General features: G+C 37.6%; 3 protein-coding genes and 1 pseudogene across 4 annotated transcripts; 2 read left to right on the top strand and 2 right to left on the bottom strand.

Annotated features, from left to right (window-relative positions):
* Positions 1–802: 802 nt before the first annotated feature.
* On the top strand, positions 803–3,293 carry LOC104824228 (GATA transcription factor 8-like). Its single transcript, XM_010556242.2, has 4 exons — positions 803–972; positions 1,425–1,495; positions 1,882–2,130; positions 2,231–3,293. Exons 3-4 carry the CDS (start codon positions 1,906–1,908, stop codon positions 2,957–2,959), a joined length of 954 nt encoding a protein of 317 aa, XP_010554544.1. The 5' UTR covers positions 803–972; positions 1,425–1,495; positions 1,882–1,905; the 3' UTR covers positions 2,960–3,293.
* Positions 3,294–7,026: 3,733 nt separating this feature from the next.
* Positions 7,027–10,030, top strand: LOC104824229 (auxin response factor 16-like). Of its 2 annotated transcripts, none has more exons than XM_010556244.2 (4): positions 7,027–7,290; positions 7,487–8,728; positions 8,832–9,712; positions 9,832–10,030. In XM_010556244.2, the coding sequence occupies exons 2-4, from the start codon at positions 7,631–7,633 to the stop codon at positions 9,899–9,901; spliced, it is 2,049 nt and encodes a 682-aa protein (XP_010554546.1). In that variant the 5' UTR covers positions 7,027–7,290; positions 7,487–7,630; the 3' UTR covers positions 9,902–10,030. The 2 variants fall into 2 exon arrangements, with proteins under 2 accessions (XP_010554546.1, XP_010554545.1); XM_010556243.2 differs by having other exon boundaries at positions 7,028–7,290; positions 7,576–8,728.
* A 2,471-nt stretch (positions 10,031–12,501) lies between these two features.
* On the bottom strand, positions 12,502–14,021 carry LOC109117094 (ubiquitin-like protein 5). Its single transcript, XM_019203807.1, has 2 exons — positions 13,664–14,021; positions 12,502–12,678 (listed from the first exon to the last, which is right to left on the bottom strand). Exon 1 carries the CDS (start codon positions 13,914–13,916, stop codon positions 13,695–13,697), a length of 222 nt encoding a protein of 73 aa, XP_019059352.1. The 5' UTR covers positions 13,917–14,021; the 3' UTR covers positions 12,502–12,678; positions 13,664–13,694.
* Positions 14,022–14,176: 155 nt separating this feature from the next.
* On the bottom strand, positions 14,177–16,103 carry LOC104824230 (annotated as a pseudogene).
* Between the last annotated feature and the right edge of the window lie 711 nt (positions 16,104–16,814).

The raw sequence follows: 16,814 nt of genomic DNA on the forward strand, positions 1-16,814 counted from the left end.
CTACTGAAATATTCAAAGTAAAATCCATATATCTAAGCCAAATTAATGTAATCCATATAAATTGTTTGAAATCAATCATATAAAAAAAATTAAAAATCTAAAAAATTAAAACAAATATTTTTAATTAAAAAATAAACCTAAATAAAATCAAATAGAATTTATTTTAATAGGTTAGTCAATTGAATAGATAAAATAAATCAAAAGAAGAAAAAAAAAGAGAGAAAAGACATGTTTCTAAAGCTTCCAAAAGACTTTTCAAAAACAGTGGGAGGATAGCTAACGAAATAAAATAAAATAAGAAGGAATTGCATACACGTACGCACGCGTTTATACGCAGCTTCGTGCCATTTACTTATGAATGATGAATTGTCTTTTGACTTTGTACATCACCGTATAAGGAAGTCACAACTTTTTAACTTTTTCTTATAACAATTTCGACATAATCATTAATTTACCCCAATTAGATTACGGAATTTTATAATATTTTTATATTTAATTACAGATATTCTACCTTATGATTATTTTTCTCTAATTAGATTTCGGAGTTATTATTTAAAACACTGGTTAAATAGTGAAAAGAAACATTCATTTAATTTAAATGACGACGACGGACGCTGTGAAATTTTAATCTAAAGTCTGGGGGCGTGGGGCCCGCATTGGTCGAGATTTTTTTTTTTTATTTAGTTATTTATTTGTTTTGCTTTAATTATGAAAAATGAAAATCAAGATGAGAGAGAGAGACTTCAGCATGAAGACAGGGCGAGGATTGGTAAAATACAGCTTGCAATAAGATGCAAATTCAAGACTCTCTCTCTCCTCAAACTCTCTTTATATGATAAATAAAAACCCAACCATTGCCTCCAATCGATCCACTCATCACTTTCCTCCACTAACTCTCTCTCTCTCTCTCTCTCAATTTCTTTTCGAAAACCCAAACAAATCTCTCTCTCCCCAGATTCTCCAAGGAACAAGGTTATTTGCTGTCTCTGCTGTTGTTGAATTATTGTTCTGTGTCTGAGTTAGGGATTTCTCTTCGAGTTTCTTTGATGGGTTTTGGTTTTCTGAGGTTCTTGTTCGTGGGTTTTTGTTTTCTTCAAGGATAATGAATCCCTCCCAAAACAAATTTCCCTCGGGAGAATTTCTCGTTAGATTTTGTGGTTCCGCGCCTTCTTCTCCGCCATTCTATCGATATTTTTTCGCCGACAGCGTTTCCCCCTCGGAATTGAATTGTTTTCGACTTGGGTTTTGCAAAACCTGTTTGGTTCCTGAGAAAACGGGACCCAAACCGGATTGTGAAAGACTAGACACGCTATTGGGTTTTCTTGGATTTTTTCTTCGTCTGTTGTCCCATTGAATTTGTCAATTTGGTACCTTGAGGCTTCTCTAATTCCCTTCGATTCTCGTGTTTTTTTTTTCTCTCACAGGATTTTCCCTGTTCAAAATCTGTATAACCTGAAACCTTCCCCGTGGAAGTTTCTCCGACAAGTCGTACGAGGTTTGCGTCTCTCTGGACTTTTCTCAATTTCTTTCAGAATTCAGTTGATTTTTCTTTTCTTCGTACAAAACAAATCTGGAAGACGTTTACTTGGAAGTTAGATCCATTAGCTTAGAGACGCCATGTCTGTGATTATCAATGTTCACAAATCCATTCCATGCAATTGTTACCATTATAACCACACACAAAATTTTGTCAAATGGTGGGCCAAACAATTAAACGCGCAAAGGGTCAAACTTCATTTTCATTTATTTTTGAAAACTTGAAGATGGGTCGAAAATTTTAGTATTTGAATTTTTAAAATTTTGAAACTTGAAGTCACAGCAAATGGATTCTGCCATTTTCCTCTGCTCCTTTTCTCATCTTGTGTCAATTTTCACTCACAGGAAATAGAACTTGAAGTTAATACAATGATTGGACAAAGCTTTGCGGATGAGATGGATTGTGGCAACTTCTTCGACAACATGGATGATCTTATCGACTTCCCGAACGAAGACATCGGTCTCGGGTTCGGGATGGGAGACAACGACGTATTCCCGAGCATCTGGTCGGCTCAGCCCGAGTCGTGGCCCGGTTCTGACCAGCTGTTCTCTTCCAAGAACAACTCGGATTCCCCCACTGAGCTCTATGTTCCGGTGAGTGAGTGAACCGGTGAACTGTCAATCCATCTAATGTCGTGTCTTCCAAGATCTTTCGCTCGTTCCAAGTGTCTGAATTCTTGTTTCCGATCTGCAGTTTGCGAACATTGTTCAGTTGGAGCAGCCTTCAGGGTTCGTGGACGATTCTTGCTCTGACAAGAAGGGAGATTCCTCATCCATTGACACCGAGTGTCGGAGCTCGAGCCCCGTGTCAGTGCTCGAGAGCAGCAGCTCCTCGTCCCAAACCGCGAATCTCGCCGAACCAATCACCGGAAAGCTCGGCCGTCCACGCACCAAACGCCCCCGTCCGGTGATCCAAGAACCGAACGAAGAAGAGAAAGAACGAGAGAGCAATGCCTTCTCCGGATTCAGCGGGGCCGAGTCTCGTCTCGTGATCAGGATCCCGAAACACTTAATTTCCGAGCACGAGAATTCGTCGAAGAAGAAGAAGAAGAAAACGGCCAAGGTCTCTCCTTCTTCTTCTTCCTCTTCGTCGTCCTCCTCGTGCCTCGATCAGGACCACGGGCCTTCTTCCTCTGATAAACCCGTCAGGAAATGTATGCACTGTGAAGTGACCAAGACTCCGCAATGGAGGTTAGGGCCGATGGGGCCGAAGACTTTATGCAACGCTTGCGGCGTGCGTTACAAGTCGGGACGGCTCTTCCCTGAGTACCGGCCGGCGGCTAGCCCTACGTTCATGCCATCTCTCCACTCCAACTCTCACAAGAAAGTCGTCGAAATGAGAAGCATGAGATGCAATGGGAACGCCATTGATGATGAGCTGATTCCAAACAACAACGCCCACATCGCCATAGACTATGTCTGAAGACGATCATCATTTCTTTGGGAACCCATGAGAGGAAACTCTTCTGGGTTTCCATGATTCAGTTTGTTCTTTTTCTTTCCAAGTCTTTTTGGAGTCATTAGGAATATTTGTCAAAGGGTTTCCGGCCAGAGCGCTTCAGCTTAGAGAGAGATTAAGAGGGCAATTAAGGGGTTAATTAGAAATTCATTGCAATTTAGTGGATGGGCTTAAGAATTTTTGGAGGGGTTAAGATAGTGAAGTTAATTAGGGTTGTGAGTTTTGCTTTAGATCTTCCATTCTTTTGTATTTTTGTATTATTTCCTTTTGTTTTTGTATGGATAGCCATTTTAAATCAGTGTTATCATCTTCAAAAAAATACATGTTCCCAATAGAAAAAATCAAAACATATCTCTTTAGTTTCTTTGTAGACAGCTTTAAGTCATAAGTTGTAACCATCATGTTGGTTACATGATAATTAAATTGCAATTTAACTAAAGATGATGGGATAAAGTGACCTAAAAAAGTTCAAATATCATCAAATTGCCTACCAAATTGAAAGGGATCAATTTCATATGTTGCTACAAAAATCGACATATTTATTGTGATTGGTTTAAATTCGCGTGCCTTTTAAGTCACCCACTCTCCTAACTATCATAACCATTAACCACCCATTTCAAAAAAAAAAAAAAAAAAAAATTGTTACGGAATATAGATTTTTTCTTTTCATTTCTTAGTTTCTTATTTTCTCAATTTTGTGTTGTTTCATTTTTAAAATACCATAAAATTGTTAACACAATGTATAATATATTTTATAAATCTCAATATTATATAAATAAACATACATCCCACATATTATAAATCTTTCACCCGGAATTAAATATGGAATATCATTTTTTTCTAATATACAAATACAAGTACAAATATGAAAAATCTACTAAAAATATAGAAATTTGTGAATAATATAAAACCTATGCTCGCCATGGATGATACACTCAAATATTTTTTTAGCTAAAAATCTTATTTTTACAAGTCATATGAGAAAATAATCTCATACAAATTTAAAATTCTACCAACTTCACACAAACACACGAGCACGCGCACATATATATGATATTAGATTTCATTATTAATTGAGATATTACATTTTATTTAACTAATTTGAATTTCTAAATGAAATTTATTCCATCATTAGGCCACTATATGGTTTAGCATTTTATTTGGCACGTTTGGTGCAATGGATAGATGGTAACGTATCTATGATGCAAGATTAACCAACTCGACTGTGACTTCACATCTCCTTCAATCATTATATTAAAATTTCACCAAACTTCATTTTTTTAAATACAAAAAAAAAAATGGTAAATGAGAACTTTCACCAAGTCCTCCTATTTTCTTTGGTCTTTAATGGGTCGGTAATTGGATATTGGCCTAATAGTTATGTATTTAACGTTTGAATTTCTTTCCCCTTGAACCTCTAAACCTTAAAAAAATACTCTATTTTTATTCAAATGTTGCATTTTTTTTATTTTTAATCGAATGAAATACTCTAATTGGATCGAAGATTGTAATAATCTTAGCACGCAACACATAACTTTATCTGTAGTCGAGTGGTTGATAAAATTCGTTTGTATACAAAAATGTTTCTCATGTATTGATGCAAGTGAATTAAAAAAAATATTTATAAATTTCCAGAATTAGATTTTTTTTTTAATAAAAACTCTAAATACAAATATGTACAATACTATCTTTATGATTCCATAAAATAAAAATGATCATAGTTAGCGGTTTTTAAAATCTTATACTACTAAGAGAAGAATTAAGGTAGGCTCCAATTTGATTTTTTATTTTTCAATTTAAATTGAAGTCATAATGGGTTTGAATTACTTAGCCTGTTGGAAGTGGGCCGACCGAGTGAAGCCCATTTCTATAGAATTCTAAACCCAATTTCTTTTTTATTTCCAAATATTGGAGAAAACGATTTTTCAAATATTACGATTGCTAAATTTAAATAAATCTATAAATGAAATCAAGAGAATATTCACAACGGATTTCCATTCTGTGTATGCCAGACTTTTTTTTATATATATTTACGAAAATATTGCGAGAACACTTGTATCATCGAATATTGAGATATTTTTTTTAAAAAAATAATAATTAAAATTGTTTTGGATATGATCCATGGTCAGGCACATTTGAACAAAAAAATTGGTGACCCCTATGGAAGAGAAAGGTGTCGTTATCTAAAATGTCTGTTGAGGATGAAGACAGCATCTGTAATGTATGATCCAATTTCCTGTCTTTATCTTTTGTTGAGGTGTCGCTTTTTATTTATTTATTTTTAATTCCTCATAAGGAAGAAAAAAATACGTTCCTTTTTTTAAAAATAAATTGAGCTAGCATAAAATTATTTTGAATTCCTCACAAGGGAGAGGAAATTAATTAATTAATTATATTTTGCTAAAAATGGGTGAATTACAGGACATCGTAGGTGATAAGCGTAGAGCAAACAAAAACTGAGAATACCGGATTCGCCCTCTTAGAAAGCTGAGAATTACGAAAATGCCAACGGAATCTACCACGTAACAAACCAATGACAATGAGAGTCGTGGTGGCTGACCATTGACCACTTTAACTGCTAACCATGGTTAGTCTCCGTCGAGTTAGGTCCTCGGACATTGTGTTACTCCGTTTTTTTCTCCTGTTAGTTTTGGTCAAATCTTTTTTTTTTCTTTTGTTTATTTCAATATTATTACATAAATATATACAAAATAATATCGACCATTACTATTAGCGTTGGAATTATAAATTAGTAATTCCTTCCGTTTGAATGTTCTAAAAATATGTTTGTATATGTATGGGTTTGAATATAATTAATGATGCTGACGGGTTTTCTTAATTGTTTGTTTAGTTTAATAAATTAAATGGAATTGTTAAATAATTAGATGGTTCTATTCGGATTTGTAGGAGATATGTTGGGAGCCTAGGCGACGCGCTACTCCGTCGCCTGCGTTTCACTTCCCTATTCATATGTCCATATTTATGCCCGGAATCTACGCTTTGACTTTCCCAAATTTGTTTGTTACACCTATATATATGTATACCTATATATATGTATGTATATTCAAAGATTTTTCAGGTTCAATTCGACAATGATATTTTTTTTATTGGATTCTTGTTGTCGTAATTATAGAACTTTAAATCTTTGGGAAATATCGGTAAGAATAAAATGGTTACCCAATTAGTGGGTAAAAAATAGTAACTAATGTTTATACGCATAAAATATAAAAATTTTAATAACTACATTATAAACTGTACAAGAAGATCAAATTACGAGAAGAGACACCTACAAATTCGTGTATATATAAAAAGAAATCATCAACAAAATAACCCAACAGATCGTGGACGAGTGGTCAAGGTTGGGGTAGAAGGTAATTCTACCTTGAGATTGAGTGTTCGATTCTTGGCTGGTGGGAAGGGAGGTAATTTCTTGGTTTATATGATCAATATATAAAGACTGTTCCCGAGCCGAAGGTTTACCTAATCACGGTAGTATGGATCCTCCGTTATCAAAAAAAAAAAAAGATACGCTGATATTTTTTCATAAAAATATATTAAATTTCAAATATTTTGTTTTTTGCAACCGAAGAAAAATAACACCAACAAGTTAATTCGTGCAACAAAAAAGAATTAGCAAACCAATCTATAATATCATTAAATCTTTGAGGAGGAAGAAATAGAGAAAAAAAAAAGACAAGTTTTTTTTTGTATTAATAACTATTAAAAATAAAAGACAAAGTGTGCTGAGCTGTCGTCAAATTAAATAGGAGAATGCAAATACTAATATGTGAGGACGTGGACGCACGCGCCGACAGCAACCTTAAATAAAGATCAGTACTCGTGTGTTGTTTTGTGTGTACGCATTTTTTTTTTTAGATCGCGAGGAAAAAAAAACTTTATAATGTCTAAACGAGACCATGACGAAATTGAAATTATAAAACAAAGATTCGTGAAAAAAAAAAATTATTTTTCTTTTTTTTTTTGGTAAAAATTTCTTTTTCTTTGCTCTCACAGGAAATAAAGTTGGCAGTTTTTAGAATTACCAGAAGTCCCCTTAAAAAGGGATGGACTCTCTCTACTAAGATCTAAAAAATCCCTAATCCAAAGCCTTCTTCTTCCCTTTTTTTTCCCTTCTGATAATCTCTTTTTCTGTTCACTGAGAATCTCAAAAGCTATTTTCTTCCCCCCCGGGAGAAAATTTCATTCTTTTTCTGTTTGTTCTTGTTCTTTTGCTTGGGTTTTGATTTGAAGTTTGGTAGAGGCTTTCGCTTCACTGAATTCTCTTCAACTCAAAGGTAATATACCTTCTCTTCCATTTTTTTTTTCTGGGTTCTCTCTGAGTTCATGATTTTCCCAGATTTGATGGTTTGATGTCTTGTGTCTGAATGACCCATGTCAAAATTTTCTGTCACTTTTCCGAGAAAATCCTGTTTTGTTAGGTGGAGATGACTAACTAACATACAGCAACATAAATTGTGTTGTCTGTTGCAGTGTTCTTCGACTCTAATTGGTTACCCTCAAGCCTCTTACTGATTTCTCCCGTCAAAAAAAGGCTGAATTTTTCTCCTTTTCACTGACAGATTCGATCGAGCAAGACACTGATTCATCTCCAGAGACACCCAATTAGAGACAAGTATGATAAATGTTATGAACTCGTTGAAAGATCCGATCAAAGGAAGCGGAGAAAAATGCTTAGACCCTCAGCTATGGCATGCCTGTGCTGGTGGCATGGTTCGTATGCCGCATACGAACTCCAAGGTCGCTTATTTCCCACAGGGACACGCCGAAAATGCTTACGACCGAGTCGATTTCGGGACTTTGCCCATCCCTGCAATGGTTCTTTGTAGAGTCTTAGCCATCAAGTACATGGCTGATGCTGAATCCGACGAGGTTTTCGCCAAAATAAGGCTAATGCCATTGAAAGGTGACGGCTTTGATCACGAAGATTGCAATGGCGATGGAGGTTATGGTAACGTTTTCGAGGGTAACAATGAGAAAACGCCTTCCTTCGCAAAGACGTTAACTCAATCTGACGCTAACAATGGCGGAGGATTCTCTGTTCCTCGTTACTGCGCAGAGACTATCTTCCCGAGGCTCGACTATAATGCTGAGCCGCCAGTCCAGACCATTCTTGCAAAGGATGTTCATGGAGATGTTTGGAAGTTTAGGCACATATATAGGGGAACCCCTCGTCGCCATCTCCTTACGACGGGATGGAGCAATTTTGTGAACCAGAAGAAGCTTGTGGCCGGAGATTCAATCGTCTTTATGAGGGCCGAGAATGGGGATCTCTGTGTCGGGATTAGACGGGCGAAGAGAGGAGGGATTGGGAATGGACCCGAGTATTCATCGGGTTGGAATCCGATTGGTGGAAGTTGTGTCTATGCTTCTCTTCTAAGGGAAGATGAAGGCAGTAACCTAAAGAGAAGTTGCTCTCCGTTTGATATAAAAGGAAAAGTTACGTCCGAATCTGTTCTTCAAGCGGCAACTCTTGCTATAAGTGGAAAGCCGTTTGATGTAGTGTACTATCCGAGGGCAAGTACTTCGGAGTTCTGTGTGAAGTTGTCCGAGGTTAGGGCTGCAATGCAGATACCGTGGTGCTCGGGTATGAGATTCAAGATGGCTTTCGAGACGGAAGATTCATCTCGTATAAGCTGGTTTATGGGGACAGTTTCATCTGTTAGCGTCTCGGATCCTGTCCGCTGGCCCGATTCTCCCTGGAGGCTTTTACAGGTATCCAAATCATCGATATCATGTATCATACTGCAAATATTTCATGTATTTGTGTGTGTGTATAGTTCGGGCTGTACCAATTCAAAGCTGTAAAACGTTTCAGGTTGCTTGGGATGAACCGGATCTACTCCAAAACGTGAAACGAGTGAATCCATGGCTGGTTGAATTGGTATCTAACATACCCTCGATCCCGTTTTCTTCGTATTCTCCATCGAGGAAGAAAATGAGGTTTCCTCAAAACCCGGATTACAGCCCGATAAACTCGATATCAATTCCTTCATTCTCAAGCAATCACCTCGGGTTGGGCAATCCGTTAGGTTTAGGTTGTGTCCCGGATAATGTACCTGTGGGTTTACAGGGAGCCAGGCATGCTCAGTACGAGTTATCATCCTCGGATCTGCACCACTTGAATAGGCTTCCGCCTGGTTTTTTCCCGATCTGTTTTCAGGGTTTGGACCGTTCAGTTCCTTCCCTCGGGTTCCTCCGCCATGGAAACCCGCTCAGAAATGCTGAGAACGACGAGAAAGGATCTTGTTTCTTGACGATGGGAAGCCCTAAGCATATCCTCGATGAGGATACAGAGTCCAAAAAGCCTCACATTGTTCTGTTTGGCAAGCTCATCCTCCCCGAGCAGCCGAAACCCGAGAATGAATCCGCAGATACAAATACTAATCTAGAGAAATCCCCGATTTCCTCAGGCGGGTCGAGCCAGAACAGCGGTGGAAGGGAAAAATCTTTGTCGGAAGAAGGGTCACCTTGCAAAGACAACGATGATGTAGGAGGATTGGAGACAGGGCATTGCAAAGTGTTCATGGAGTCTGATAATGTCGGAAGAACCTTAGATATATCGGTCCTCGGCTCGTACGAAGAACTTAACAAGAAGCTCTCCGACATGTTTGGCATCGAGAATCCGGAGATTTTGAGCTCTGTTCTCTACTGTGATGCATCAGGAGCCATCAAATATGCAGGAAACGAACCATTCAGGTAAACAAGATTCAACCTTTCGACATTACAGTGATTAGTTCTGTCTCTGAATTCCGATTTTCGATCTATTCTCAACGAAAATATGCATATATAAGTATCGTTTTCTGGCACGTTTTCAGCCATTTTTCGAAGACGGCGAGAAGATTAACGATTCTGACGGATCAAGGAAGCGAGAATGTAGTGAGATAGAGAAGAGAGATTTGGTCTGAATGTGAAATGAGTTCTTATCTAACGTTGTATAGTTCATAAGACAGACTTCTGTTCCACTGTTTAGTTCCCTCTGCTTTGGATTTTTTTTTTTTTTTTTTTTTTTTTTGGGGAAGAAAAGAGCGAAGCTTCTTGTTGTTGTTTTTTTTTTTCCCGTATCGTGTTTTTCTATGTTGTTTCCAAAGAAACGGATTCCACATTTCCTGGATAATTCCTCTGATAAATAATAAATATGAAACTAAGTGGCGAGTAAATTCACAAAAGTTTCTTATTGGTAAACAGAGTCGATACAAAATAAATAAAAAAAATCTAATTAATTGAAACCCCCCTCAAGGATAAATTCCCCAAGACGGTTAGTTGGAGAGTGATGTGGATGAAACAACGGTCGGATCCTATGTTTGACGAAAACACCCACAAGGTCATCCATCGACAACACAAAGTCGGTTGCATCACTGTCTCTCCATCTATATATATATATAAAAAATATTATATGACCATCTCATGCCAATGCTTCTTCACTTCAAACCCATTACTTATTACACACACACACATATATATATACACACACACGAATCTCGATGTAACTCTTCTTGGTGGTGCCAACTGTACTTCCCACACTGAATCCACACCATACCCACTGTATTTGCGCTCAAATTAAGCTATCAAAACGATATTTATAACTCATATGTATATATATATATATAGAGGGAGAGAGAGAGAGAGAGAGACTATGAACTAATTACAATGAATATATATGGTTGACAAAGAATATTTCATCGATTACATAGGTACAAGTTTTCTAGTTTTACATTTGAAAAAAACGTAGACATTTGGATGGATGTGATTTGGTGTGAACGGACGTCCCATATATGTTACACGTAACCAAGGTTTTGTTTTTTCCACTAATAACATGTCATATGTCGTGATTAGATACCAAATTAACTCAATCTTCAAACTTAAGATACGCACGATTGTGTACATATGAACGATATAAAATATAGTGGGTTAGTTCACATATTATAAGAGTGACAACCCACGTCCATAAGTTGACTATCTCGAGCTACAAACAGACCAAACAAGAAAGAAAACACAAAAAGCGAGAGGATTAATTAATTAATTAAGTAAACCTAAGTCAAATTAATGAGAAAGAGTATTAGACCTAGGGTTCATAAAACATATAAACCATGGTTGAGTTAAGGCCAGAGACAAAGGTAGCAAAAGTCAATGGAAGAGACAGAACATCGAACGTGGGAGACCTTGAATACATATATAAATATATATATGCGTGTGTGTGAGAGAGAGATACATGCAAGATATAAAGAAAATGAAATGAAATGAAATGGGAACAGAGAAATAAAAAGGGGCACGAGGCAGACAGAGATTCGCGAGGCAAGGAAATGCCAACGCAACGGTACGAGTACGTGAAGAAGCTGCATGCGACGAACATGCATCTGTCCTTTTTCCTTCTTACGTAACCTTCGCTCCCGCTCTTGTCACGTGTGTATTCCATCTATGCTTCTTTCGCATTAAAAGCGTGTGAAATTTTATCCCAAATATTTATTAAAAATCCCGATGAATTTAAAACGGATTTATCCATCATCTTCTTGTTTTTGTGGCTTTTGTTATTTCAATCTAATGATTAAAAGAAAAAACAGATATAATTCGAATGGTGTAAATATTGCAAACTCTTGAAAAACTTGTCCCATTAATCTTTGATGAAGTGAACGGGTGAATTTCGATTTTTTATTTGTCATACGAACTCTATAGTTATTTGTTTGAATATGAAAAATCTTACAATATTTAGATCAACAGACTGATACTTTCCATAGCCTAAACCGATTTCGATCAGCTAAGAGAAAAATATCAGGTGAGGTGATAAAAAATATGGTCAACAACATACGGTTCGACTTCTTACCCGCTCACTTGTCGCTCGTTAATTATAATTAATTTATCTTCCAGGTGTATGTCGTGGGTTCGTGTGCACGTAGAGGTTTAGCAAGTAAACCCGTGTGGAGGATAGTAGTTGAGAGAGAGAAAAAAAAACGATCGATCAGATAAACAAGATACAACGGGGTCTAGCGTATATTAAAGAAAGAGGTTTCGGGATCCGAGAAAAAAATAGCGGATCAGACAAAGATTCCGTAAACTGTTGTTGGGCCACGTGATTGGTCCGAATCCAACCCATTACGGATTCCACGTGATTGGTCTGAGCCGGACCCATTGTTGGAAAGATGGATACTTTTGTCTAGCTTTGACCATTTAGGATTCCGATTCCGATTCCGATTTAAATTCCATTTAAGATTTGGATTTTTATGGTTTACATAAACATTACGCCATTGAATTCGATTCAATTTTTGAATCCCCCATCAAACTCCATAGAAGTATTCATTTAAAAAAATCTCAATTATTTTTTTCATATTTGCAGTCAATTTTTTCGACTTTAAAAAAACATACCCATATAAATTTATATCGGACGGAATTCGAGTATATACATATATATTACCGGTTTGGCTTTGCATAGCCGGCCACCCATAGTTAATTGGGTCTCCCATAATTGACAATTGATTTTGTAGACCACCGACGAGAGAGACCACAATCGAATCAGAGTATTTAAGCGTAATAAAGAGACGAGATGTGCATTTGTTTCATCCCAATTATCGTTAAGGCACGAAAGTATTATATATATATATATTATACAGATCATATCCATCACACACGACAGTACCTTTTGTTTAGCAGCGCGGCCTTCCGTTATTTAACTGAAACCAAAGAAGAAGAAGACAGAACACTGTAAGCATACTTATCAGGATTTAAGCAGATACAGAGAAGAAGTCAACTTCCTGATGCTAAGGAACAATAGTACTGAATACCATAGTACGGAAGCTATGCTTCACATCATATACAGGAGGAAACCCACATCCCCCAAACAAAAAGTGAAGCATTTTTTTTTGTAGAACCAGTAACAAGGGTATGTCATCATTCATCCACACTACACAGCATACAGATCTCTCACTCAGTCAGAATCCCTATTTCGTTCATTCATCCTCAAACAATTCGACACCGAATACAGATATGGAAAAGAGGGTGAAGTTCCAGATCGACGGTCAAGTGTTTTCGCTGTTCAAATCAGGATACATCTATTCATTTCCATGAAAATCACACCCCCTTTGTTCACTAAACCTTGTTTCAGCGGAAGGTATTATCAAAGGAACATGACAAGCGTAATATCTATCAAAATTTTCGAAATCGTTATCAGATTACAGCCCCCCAAAGGAGTGAAAAATCCCAACTGGATTCAAGCTGTTACGTCATTTTATGTTTCCACTGCTTTACGTTGTAGAGTTCAAATTCTTCAATGGAAACCCGAAACCAAGCATGCTTCACCAAAGTTCTATGTTTAAGAACATTCAACAAACGAGACTAGCCACACAAACCCTCCAACCGAACCTTTCTCACCCTCCCAAATCCAAAACCCTCACCCCCTCCAAAATAAAACCCAAAATTTCAATATGACGACCACAAAAACGGTTCACAAAAACCCTAATTGGATTATCATCTACGAAAATCATGTGCTCATAGTTCCATGATTCAACATCCTTCAACGAATCCTTCCTCTCCTTCAAAATCCAACACCCTAACCCAAAGACCATATAATTCCACACAACCACTCAAACCGTTCATAGAAACCCTAGTCCCAAACAACATCAGAGACTGAGAAGCTGAATAATCGACATACGCACGTACCACCGATCGAGGAAGAAGGGATGAAAAGCATTTAGTTGTAGTAGAGCTCGAGTCCCATGCCGTCGTGGATCTCGTAGTCCTTGAGAGTGATGTGATCCTTGTAGATGTTGTACCACTTCTGGATCCTGATCTTGTCGGCTCGAGTTCCGGTCTGCGCCGCAACCAGCTTCTTCAGATCGCCGATCGTATCATCCTCGTTGCACTTCACTCGCACCTTCTTCCCCAATCGATCGTTGAGCACTACTTCGATCATCTTCTTCCTCTGGATTAGGCTCCGGTTGCTCTCTTTTGCTTTTGGGAATTCGAAATCGGAGATGGTGAAATGAACCCTAAATTCCCTTCGAATTGATTTCGAATATATACCATCAACCAAAATTCCTTTCTCTTTATATATTTTTCGTCTTACAATACAATGGTTTTTATTTTTTGGAAAAAAAGTTCTTTCGAAACGACGCCGTTTTCATGGCCAATCAAAGAGGCGCTACCGACTACCGTAGTATTTACATTGACATAACAAAACAGAGGAAGAGAAGAAAACTATACACACTCATTTACATTATCCATGTATATATACACACAGACAACAAGCTGATTCATACACATCCTACATCTTCAGTTATAAACCCTAGTTTTGACCTAATCCAGTTTCGGGATTTCATAGGAACTGGTCTGAAACAGGAGGGTTGATGTTCAATAGCTTCATCATGAAGTTAAACTTAGTGTCTGGAGAGGAGGTCTTGGGTTGTGGCCAGTTTGCTCCATCAGGGACCTTAATGGATCTAAAGCCTTGGTCTTTGTACAGTTTTGTCGCTCCCAAGTTGTTCTGGTCACAGTGAAGGGCGACGGCTCGGCATCCCCATGTCTTGGCCAATGCCTCTGCTTTCCATATCAGTCTTCTCGCTATCCCCTTTCGCCTGAATCCCTCCCGAACCGCCACATTCGATATGTAACCTATCCCTGTCCTGTTTTTTTGGTAGGATCATAAGTGACATTGACTTGTCAGAAACAGAAATACAATAGAAGTTTAACTCCAGACAAGATAGATAACATGCCAAACGAGTTTCTAAATATGACATCCGAGTGGGAGTACCAATTGGGTCTTTCAGCATTCGCTATTTCGAATGAGTTTCTAAAATTATATCGGATTATATCACAGATATAAAAGATAAAGAAGCCACCTTCTCTGGCGGAGAGGTCCTTCCCTCGGAAGGAAATCAGCCACGGTGTCCATTGTCAAGATCCCGGCTACGTACCCTGTATTTAGGCTGATTTTCGCATCGAAAGCTCCGATTTTTGTACCTTTGCTTCCGAAGCAAAAGGTTTCGTCCATTGAGGTACCAATGACGGCAACTAAACAAGTCGTGTGGCAGCCAGCAGGAACAGAGAATCCTAAAATCATAGCCATCAGCCTATCTACTCTGAGCACAACATCTAGAGGGAATGAATAATCCGGGAAGAACGAGCTGCAGTGGGTCTGGGAACTTCCCAACAATCCTCTAATCTTGCTTCCCGGACAACGATTTCAGGCGACATAGCTGGAAAAAGTTCAGCTATTTGGCTCGCCCTCCATGCTCCTCCCAAACCCAAACAGAGAAAAACTCATCAGAACTAGAATAAATTTATGCCTGAAAGCTGAAACAACATGCGTGCACATGAGGAGACAATATCATGTAAACTAAACTTAAATGTGCTACTGTCCTCTCTCTTTGACAGGCATTCACCAGTTACAGTGATATAACCAGACCCATGCTCAAGAAAAGTGGGCAAATGTCCTTTACTCTTCAAGTCTATTGTATTCCTCACAAGAGACAGAGAACTCGTCTTCATCAAGCAACTGTTTTGATCAAACTATGCAAAACCACTAAGACCCATAACATCTGATCCCTGAATCACCAAAATCTGCAAACCTAATCCAAAATTCAAATGCTGCAACCAATCGTTTGGTAGGACGATCGGCTAAAACCATTTGGATAGGACAAGATTCAGTCATAGATGGCCAACGCTCATAACCTATCACCAGCTACACCGCCATGGTTTTCAACAACAAAAAAATCGTTATTTAACTCATCTGGGTCGAGAATTTAGAGGGCCACATCCATGTTCTCTAGATTTACATCTGAAAAGATCAGATTACAGGAGAAATCCAAAACCTAACCAAAATCAAAGCTGATGAGATAAAGAATCGTGGAAATCGAAAGGGGACAAACCAGAAGCGGGAGACGAAGACGAGGAATGGAGAACCCTAGAAGGGATAGAAGATAGAGAGAGATGGTATCTCCGGAGACGGAGAGAGGAGGAGGAGGAGGAGAAGCAGCCATAGGTGTGGTGCTTGACGAAGGCTGGTGATACTGCCGCCGCTGTCGTCTCCAACAGTGAGCTCCTCATTTCTCGGAGAATGTTCCCTCTCCCTCCCTCCCTCCCTCCGTTCTTCCCAACGGAAGAAAAATCTTTGCAACTTTCCCAAGAGACAACAGATTTGCCACAGCTGAAGTGGGCGAAACCGGTTTGAAATGCCCTTTTTATTGTTTGGGATTTTTAATTTTGAAATCTTCGATATTTATTTTAAAAAAATCATTCCATCATATTCAATTCAAATTCAATTAATTTCGTGAAATAAAATTCATATTCCAAATGTAACTAATTATATTTTTAAAAAACTCAAACAATCCTATGCATCGGATTCTCTTTATAAATATATGATTAGATATTGTCCTATTTTATTGGGTTTTATATTTCCCAATAGAAATATTCACTTTAATTTCCATATAATAAGTCTACAGCGGTGCATTTAATCAAACATTCCTATTGTAGAATTTAAAATTATCATAACTAATTCACACTCTAAATCGAATCAAGCCGAATCAACCATATGCCTAAGTCAACACTATTTTTCATGTGTTATACATTTTATCTCTAGAATATTTTTTATTATATATGAAAAAATATGTTTAAGATAGATAGTTACTGTTATATTATTAATAATAATCTTTATACCGATCCTTTTGCACCGGATATGAACAAAAAAGATCTCTATCTTATTACGTTAAAAAAACATGATTTTTTTTTAAAATTTCGAAATAATTATATAATTTTTTCACTTTTAAATAAATACAGAATTTACATATTACCTCTTCATAACCATTGGACACCT

This window comes from Tarenaya hassleriana, unplaced genomic scaffold (genome assembly GCF_000463585.1).
Source record: "Tarenaya hassleriana unplaced genomic scaffold, ASM46358v1 Cleome4, whole genome shotgun sequence".
NCBI classification, from domain to species: Eukaryota; Viridiplantae; Streptophyta; class Magnoliopsida; order Brassicales; family Cleomaceae; genus Tarenaya; species Tarenaya hassleriana.